Source organism: Lampris incognitus, chromosome 20, assembly GCF_029633865.1.
Source record: "Lampris incognitus isolate fLamInc1 chromosome 20, fLamInc1.hap2, whole genome shotgun sequence".
Lineage (NCBI taxonomy): Eukaryota > Metazoa > Chordata > Actinopteri > Lampriformes > Lampridae > Lampris > Lampris incognitus.
This window is the reverse complement of record NC_079230.1, coordinates 23,385,954-23,394,912: the sequence shown is the minus strand read 5'-3', so window position 1 is coordinate 23,394,912 and position 8,959 is coordinate 23,385,954. Positions and strand designations below refer to the sequence as shown.

The 8,959-nt window shown below is 51.2% G+C and overlaps 1 protein-coding gene and 1 non-coding gene across 2 annotated transcripts in view; both read right to left on the bottom strand.

Annotated features, from left to right (window-relative positions):
* Positions 1 to 748: 748 nt before the first annotated feature.
* rgs12a (regulator of G protein signaling 12a) overlaps positions 749 to 8,959 on the bottom strand; it is a 48,675-nt gene continuing 40,464 nt past the window's right edge. Inside the window, 1 exon segment of the mRNA XM_056300502.1 lies at positions 749 to 1,038. Within this exon segment, the coding sequence (XP_056156477.1) occupies positions 749 to 1,038 (290 nt within the window).
* LOC130131173 (U1 spliceosomal RNA) lies at positions 1,666 to 1,834 on the bottom strand. The gene has a single exon (XR_008812336.1). It is a non-coding gene; the product is annotated as a U1 spliceosomal RNA (small nuclear RNA).

Here is an 8,959-nt window from a genome sequence, read left to right as displayed (position 1 = left end):
GGGGGGGGCAAGGGGGTGGCACGGGGGAGGGGGGTGTCACGGGGGATTTCGCTGCAGCTCTAAATTACAGTACTGTGCAAAACGACACGGTGCACTTTCAAAACGAGTCTTTCAAACCGCTTGGTCACGATGCAAAAGAGGCCGGGTTGGGACCTGCAGCAGCTGCGTAGTCACCAATGCTTTTTAATAATGTTACAGTTAAACAACCTGTCAAAACGGTGCCGTGAGCCACAACAACACGGATTTACAGACAGGGAGGGAACCGTCATCACATCATCACTGGGAAGCGTAGCAAAGAACCAATCGAAAATATACCAAATTACCCCCGACAGGTGGGATTCGCTTCATTTGTGAGTCCACCAAATCAAAGTCCTGGTCCGGCATCTTATCGTTCCCTCCATGGTTGTCCTCACAATAACATGGCTCATCATAACATCTGGGCAATTTCTCTTCTTTTCTTTTTTTTGTTGCTGTTTTTTGCTAAATATTTTTGCCTAATTATTAAACAATACCAAAGCCATATTGATCAGCGTTCTGATATTATTACCAGTACTAAAAATCAACAAAGACACCCTGAAAAATACTCCACAAATGTACCTACGCTACAGCATGATATCTACCACTGTCCCATCGGTTTCCGGGGGGGAAGGGAGCAGCTTTGCACAGAGGGTGCACCGTTTGTCCATCCCTCCTTCAAAGAGTTCAGTGCTTCCGATGCAGAAAGTGCAGGAGTGGTTTAGGATTCCCTTCAGACCACCGTGGCCTTATAGAGGTCCATCTTGGAGTCTTTGCCCTCCGGCGGGTTGCCACCCACATGGGGCATCTGGGCATCCCTCATCTTGCTCTGGCACTGCCGCAGCTCCGCCGCGTACCCGAGAAAGCTCAGGCTGAGCTCAGAGTCCTCTGCCCGGGATGAGTCCGACACCCCCTCCTCCAGATGGACCCCCTCCACATCCATCACCTCCTGACCCGCCTGGGGGGGCTGCACCTCCGCGGAGAGGCCGTCCGTGCGGGAGCAACATGCGCCGGCTCTCGTCTCTGTGCGTGGGGAGAGAAGGAAAAAGATGGTGGACATCAGGGAGTGACAGGTGTCCTCACAAACGCTCATTTCTCTTGTAAACGAGGTGGCCAAGGGCCCTGTGTGTCCCGAGGTAAAGGATAATTCATTTATTTTTACCATCTTGCATATCGGTTACATATATCATTTTACCCCGTGGCTTCATTTTGTAGATTTTGGATACGGGACCACCCCCAGACACGGCTTTCCACCGGTGTCTTTTGGTGCCACAACTGTCAGACATGAATCACAAACTCCAATTCAACCCAACCATCCTTATCATAGTCAATTTATTTATTTTCATTTTGATATACTTTAATGATCCCGGTAGGGAAATCACTCTGCATGTAACCCATCCTAGCCGTGTAGCGAGGAGCAGTGGGCAGCCGCCGTGCAGCACCTGGGGACCAACTCCAGTTTGTCTCGCCATGCCTTGGGTCAGGGGCACAAACAGGAGTATTAACCCCAACATGCATGTCTTTTTCATGGTGGGGGGGAAACCCCACCACAGACACGGGGAGAACATGCAAACTCCACACAGAGGATGACCCAGGATGACCCCCAAGGCTGGACAACCCCGGAGTTTGAACCCAGGACCTTCTTGCTGTGAGGTGACGGCGCTAACCACTGCGCCACCATGCCGCCCCAAAAATTATGCAGTTGAGATTCCCACATTAGGGAATTTGCAGGGGTCAGCATAACCGGAGTGCAATGGTCAAGCCTCGCCCTGGGGGAGCCACCTTCTTGGTCGTGGTGTCTCCCCTGCCGGGTACATTCCCAGCCACTGCAGCAGCTTTACCAGGATGTCATGAGATAGCCTAAGTAAAGTTGAGCTATATACTTAAATAAAACTGTGCACATGGATACCTATGGTAAGCATGGGCTGGTCATTCCTGCAAGTTGAAGCAGGCTGTAACTCAGCAGTGTGACGGACCGCTGATAAGATTAGACATCGCAGGTGATCACTTAAACCGTCCACTTTTGTCTTCACTTCCAAATACGTGATTGAGATAAATCGGGTTGAATTGGACTTGTTGAAATGTGTCTGCCGCTCATGTTCTGATGCCCCTGTTAGACGCTGTTGTAAAGCTGTTGCGTCCGGCGGTGGTCCTGTATCCAAAATCTCCCAAATAAAGCCATTAGCTGAGATGATTTTATCATCCATCCATCCATCCATCCATCCATCCATTATCCAAACCGCTTATCCTGATTTCAGGGTCACGGGGATGCTGGAGCCTATCCCAGCAGTTATTGGGCGGCAGGCGGGGAGACACCTTGCACAGGCCGCCAGTCCATCACAGGGCCCACACACACACACACACACACACACACACACGCACACACACAAACACACACACACACACACACACACACACACACACACACACACACACGCACACGCACGCACACGCACACACACACACACACACACACACACACACATTCACACCTAGAGCCAATTCAGTACGGCCGATTCACCTGACCTACATGTCTTTGGACTGTGGGAGGAAACCGGAGCACCCGGAGGAAACCCACACCGGCACGGGGAGAACATGCACACAGAGGACGACCCAGAACGACCCCCAAGGGTCAACCCCCCCCCCCACATCTCGAACCCAGGACCCTCTTGCCATGAGGCGACCGTACTAACCACTGCGCCACTGTGCCGCCCTGATTTTATGGTAATAATAATATTAACAATGGCAAAATCAACAACAATAAGACCCAGGATGTAGAAAAAAGGAGTTATCCTTTAAGCGCTATTGGAAATTAGAGCAGTCATGCAAGTAAGAAGTGGTGCTGGGGCACTCGGGGGGAGGGGGGGGCAAATCAAATCAAATTCTGCTTCGGGCCTCAAAAGGGCTGTGGCCGGCCCTGCCTCAGCTAACTGCTTAGGCAGCAGAGTGGAGATATTGCCACAAGCAAAGCAGAGTGACGGCTTGCTGGAGGCTGTTCAATACCCACCCTCGTTTTCCAGGAACGGCACATGACAAACAAACCCTGATTCACTGATTCACAATGGCCTCACCTTCACACACACACGCACAAAAAATTGTCTTTCCTTTGTGGCTAATTGATTAGCATAAATCCGCAGATGACAACGCAATGAGCATGCAAAATGATCTTTTACCGCCTGCCTGCTTGTCCGCAGGGCTTAACGAACAAGCATTTCCGAGTTGCATTTAGCCGTACGTCTTATTGTACATCTCTGTGTGGGGACAGGATTGATTATATAAACGGGTGCGCACAAACACGGTGACCTGGCCTGAGCAACCGCAACAAAGGACTGCAACAACTACAAGGTTTGGGTGCCGTCAAAAGCCCTGTATTCACCAATGGATTTTTTGGGGGGGGGGGCAATGTCTTCTAGACAGAGTAAATCTGCAAGTGGAGTTCAGATTCTCCACCTGCAAACAAAATCTGGATTAATAATCAAGAAACTCCGTCTTTTGGATGAGCTGTGGGATGACGAGAGCACAGGGTTTTATTTTGATATACTCTGTTTGACCAGCTAAACAACCAATCAGCATCGCTTCTCAGCACGGTGGCGCAGTGGTTAGTGCTGCCGCCTAACAGCAAGAAGGTCCTGGGTTCGAACCCCGGGGTTGTCCAGCCTGGGGGGGGGGTCCTCTGTGTGGAGTTTGCATGTTCCCCCTCGTATCTGCTGTGGGTTTTCTCCGGGTGCCCCGGTTTCCCCCACCGTCAAAAAGATGTGCACGTTAGGGTTAATACGCCTGTCTGTGCCCCTGAGCAAGGCATGGCAAGACGAACTGGAGTTGGTCCCCGGGTGCTGCACGGCGGCGGCCCACTGCTCCTAGCTACACAGCTAGGATGGGTTTAATGCAGAACAGAATTCCCCCACGGGGATCAATAAAGTATATAAAAATTAAAAATATACAAATAAAAATTCTCCAAGAGGGGGACAATCACCACAAGACCCCCTCCCCCCCAATACAACAACCAGAGCCCAAAGCACCACAACCCCAGAGGAACACCAAGCCCACAGGGGTACCAGAGGGCTCAAGAGAAACAGCCCCGCACACCCCACAGGAGCACAAACCAGTCCCCAGAAGGACAAGAGGGACCGACCCCCCTGAGGCGCACCTCCACCACCAACCCCCAGGCACAGGCACAAGGGCGCATCCGCAAGCACAGGACTCGACTTGCGGACGGCAAGCACAGACCGTTGTGCCCCACGATCAACAGACCGCCCACCCAGTGGGGATGAAGGGGGGGGGGCCGTATGCCCATCCACACCGTTGCCGGATAGACGCCCCGTCCAGCCACACAGACTGAGCACACACCCATAGAGTCGGATACACCCAACAGCAACCCCCCCTGGGGGCCCCGCCAGCACCCGCCCACAGACAGCCAGACATGCAGTCCCCCCCCCCCTGCCCCCCCCCCCATCTGCGGCACTGTCACAGAAAAGCCAAGCAGCAGGAGCAAGTCTAACAGCTACCCCCCCCAAGTCATGGCCCACGCCCACGATGACTAGCCTCCACCCAGGAATCCCAGGAAGCACCTGGCGGCACTAACCGCAGGCCTGCCAGAACGCAGCAGTCAGGACACCACCCAGCACCGAGAACAGAGCGATTCACCCGGGCAGGGCCCCCCCCGGCAGCCCCCCCCCGGCCACCATCCACCCACACCAACCCGCCGCCAACCCGCCCATCCCGGTAGTGCCAGTGCTTACGGCACACTGGTGTCTCGTATGGGGTTAAAATAGCGGGGTGTGCGGATATGAGTCATCCAGGCTCCTTGGGCTTATGGATATGTATTTTCGGCACCATACCTCATACTTCCAACTTTAAACCGCGGATGGAGCGACCTGCCCAAAGCAAAGGGCCTCTCTAACACTTCGGTAAACATGACCTTATCCATTAAAAGCTGCGTGAGGCCACTTTGCCTCATATGATTACTTGTTCTCTTCTGAATACGCGAGAGAGAGAGACAGAAAAACAAAAAAAGAAAATCCCCGGTTCCCCGGCGTTGTGGTCATGATGAGCGCTGCGCTCCCCACTTCAGTGTGTAAACCCTGTGGCCCCCTGGTTTCTAAACACGGAGGCCCGAGTGACTCAAACACAGAGCGCCCTCACACACCTGGACCCTGTGAGCCTCGCTGGCTCTGATTCATTGCTGTTAAGAGCTGCTGTAAACACAGGCGGTACTGCCCAACATCCGATCTCCCAAGCAGCCAGGAGACGCCGGCCCGGGCCTCTGAACCTCCCACGGGGTTTATTCTCATTTATTGTTGCTGGATCAAACTCAGTGGGGTTGTGCAGATATCGATAGTGATTTGGATTTAATCTTTTTCCCCCAGTTGTACTTGGCAAACTACCCCACTCTTCCGAGCCGTCCCGGTCGCTGCTCCACCCCCCCTCTGCCGAGCAGGGAGGGCTGCAGACTACCACATGCCTCCTCCCAACCATGTGGAGTCGCCAGCCGCTTCTTTTCACCTGACAGTGAGACCATGCTATTCCCCCCAGTTCCCCCTCCCCCCCCCCCCCAAACAGGCATCCCGGCTTGCCAGAGGAGGCGCTAGTGCAGTGACCAGGACACATACCCACATCTGGCTTCCCACCCGCAGACACAGCCAGTTGTGTCTGTAGGGATGTCCGGCCAACTTGGAGGTAACACGGGGATTCGAACCAGCGATCCCCGTATTGGTAGGCAATGGAGTAGACCGCCACGCCACCTGGATGCCCGCTTTTTTTTTTTGTTGTTGCAATTTTTGGCTTTTATATGAGAACACTCTGAGAGCTTGGGCTCTCTGACTTGCTTGCAAGGTTGCAAATTCAACTTTCTCACCCCAGGTCCCACCCCCTGCAGCGAGTCTCGTACCCACGGCCATCGCATCAGTATGGAGCGGAGGCACAGCGGTCGTGCTCAGAGCCAGGCTGCAATATAACCCAGCAGCCGTTTTCAGCACGGCCAAAAATCTGCCTCAAGGCCCCCCCCCCCACCCCCAACTGCCAGATGGATGATAAGGCTGGCCCAGGGTCAGCCTTGGACTGCTTTTTAGTTTTGACTCGGAGAAGGAAGCGAGCGGCCTGTGAAATGGGCCTGAAAGAAAAGCGGGCATGTCGGTCCCTGGCTTGATATCCTCTTGGCAGCAATGTTCTCAGAGACAGCCTCAGAGACAGGCGGTGGGCACGAGCCCAGTCCGTCTCAGTCTTTGAACAAACCCCTCATGAAATATAACTTTTTCACTGACGGAAACTTCTGCGGAAAGTGTCTGCGGATACTGACCGGGTGGGGTTGGGGTGCTCATCTAACTTTATAGCTCCAACTCTTTTTTTTTTTCAATTTCTGTTCATTCATCTCCTCTTCTATTATCATTAGCTTCTTTATAGCTGTGCACTTTCCTTTAATGTCAAGTCCATCGCATTGTGCTGCATTCTGATGTACAAAATGTGCTATGTAAATAAGTTGTGACGTAGACTGATTTGACTACCAAGTCATGCAGATTGACCTGCGTAATATAAGTGAATGGGACTCAGGCTGTGTGATACCGCCCTCTAGTGGCTGTTCTTCATAATTGCCGCCTTTCTCAAAGAGAAACCCCCCTACACCAGAATTTATCCAGGGTTCTTTACAAATGGGATTTTTTAGGACGTATTCATTTTCAAATATGCCAAAACCAGAGATCATGTATTGAGCCTATCTCAGAATTCCACATTCAAACCAAAAGTCTATATAATCTAAAAAGGCCAACATTCCCAACATTCCCCACATATACTTCTTCATGATGTTTTAGGCCAGTAAAGGCAACAGGCTGGTAGGGCAACGTCTCACCATCTATGAAAGCTTGAAAATGTGAAGTTATCGTTTTGTGATACTTTATCATGGCTGCACGACATAACTGATATGCATACTAATATTTACATCACTGAGCGCTTTCGAGAGTACTACTTCTTTAAAACAACGTCTAATATTCCAGTTTCAGGCCAAAATAAGATGCTGTTTGTCTTCTTCGGTGGTTTTATATATATATATATATATAAAAGAAACAAATAGCTAAGATTAAACCTTTTCATTGTCGTACTACCTACCACAGATCAAGTTAAAACCCGAGTTTCAACTTGGATCTGTGGCAGTACAGCACTGCCATAACAAACAATGGTAGGGGGTAAATCGTGCTGTTTTAACCCTGCTCGGTACCAAAGGATCCAGCTCGATGTCTCAGAATAGAAAGCACGGTGGCCTAGCGGTTAGCGTTGTTGCCTCACAGCCAGAAGGTTATGGGTTCGAATCCCAGGCCGACCGAGGTGCTTTCTGTGTGGAGTTGGCATGTTCTCCCCGTGTCTGTGTCCCACCATCGCAGACACGTACCTCCCACCATCACAGACACGTCTGTCGGGTTAATGCTCCTGTCTGTGTCCCGGACCGAAACGATAGGGAGGAAAAACTGGAGTTGGTCCCCGGGCGCTGCAGCTAGCTGCTCCTAGCTACACGGGTTAAATGCAGAGGATGAGTTTCCCCACGGGGATTAATTAAATGCATATTATCTGCTGGGCTCCCGTCACCAGCAGGGAGCGGAAGCCCGCCAATACTGTTCACACAAACTAAACCGATCCAACGCCACATAGTCCAGGGGCTAAACACTAAATCAAATCCATGTAGGATTTGAGCCTCTGCCCCCTTTTGCCCGGCCAGTCTTAAAGTGCCCCTTTGAATGAAATCAAATTCAGATTTTGTTGTTTTGTTATTTTTGTAGCGCTCACTACCTGCGGCCATTTTTCACACGGTTGTCGTTGTAACGATGGGATCGCCGTTCCCAGTTTGTGTTGTTCCGGGGAGCAATTAGAGTGCGACACAGACCACGAGCAACGCCAGCTGGAGCAGTTATGTTAATAAAGTCAAAAGTAAGAAAGTTCAAGCGCTTTCACCGTCCATTCTGTATAGTTTAGAGAGAACAGAGCAGAATCAAACACTCATGGCGTGACGTTCCGTACTGTCATTCACTATAGTATTGAAGCGAATTCGGGGGACAACGCAGCCACAGGAGCTGCCGCGGCCGGGAAGCGAACCCGTATCGCCCGCACCGCCAGAGGCATCGCTAACCGCTCGACTAAAGGGTCAGACCCGCGGACCAGCGGCCAGCGTGTCTACCGATCCATGCACGTTACAATATTCTATCTGATATGTTACTAGATACCACTACTAGAGGCAGTGTTGGGGATGATGTTTGTACAAAAACATGACTTCACCGCTCAAGGGGGAGAAAAACAGCCTTGCCACCTTGATATTCAGCTACAACCCAAATACACAAGTCGTGGCATTTACTTTCTCTGGACTCTACTTTTACTTCCAGCTCCTACCGCGCTGTACTGCTGTTTACATTTCTTGCTTTCATCGCGGTAGGTCGGCGCTGATCTACTGACGGTGGCCGTAGCTTACAGACACTCATCTGTCCGTCGTCTTGGCAGTAACTGGTTATAACACGACTACCAGCGCCTTCAAATTGGGGCATGTTTGCCGTTGTTCACGCGAAAAGTCCGTGTGAACAACTTCAGAATTGGACATCTTAACTCTTAACACACACACACACACACACACACACACACACACACGTACACATATGCACACAAAATGTTGTCCCATGACTATCCAGTCTTGGGTCCAGAGGTGTAAAAACCAGGTCCAGAAAATAAATGTGCAAACCGTGTATTTGCTCCAACCATGTTACCAAACCAGCTGATTTCATTAGCTAGTTTGCCCTACCTAGCTGAGGAGTGGTGTTGACTAGAATCTGCTGGTGTAGTGCATGAGTGGAGCAATACATGGTTTGGACTCTTACTTTCTGGACCTGGTTTTTACACCTTTGCTTTGGTCAGATAGGATGGATTGAGTGACTGTATAGATAAGGTGATGGTGGTGGTGGTGGTGGTGATGTGG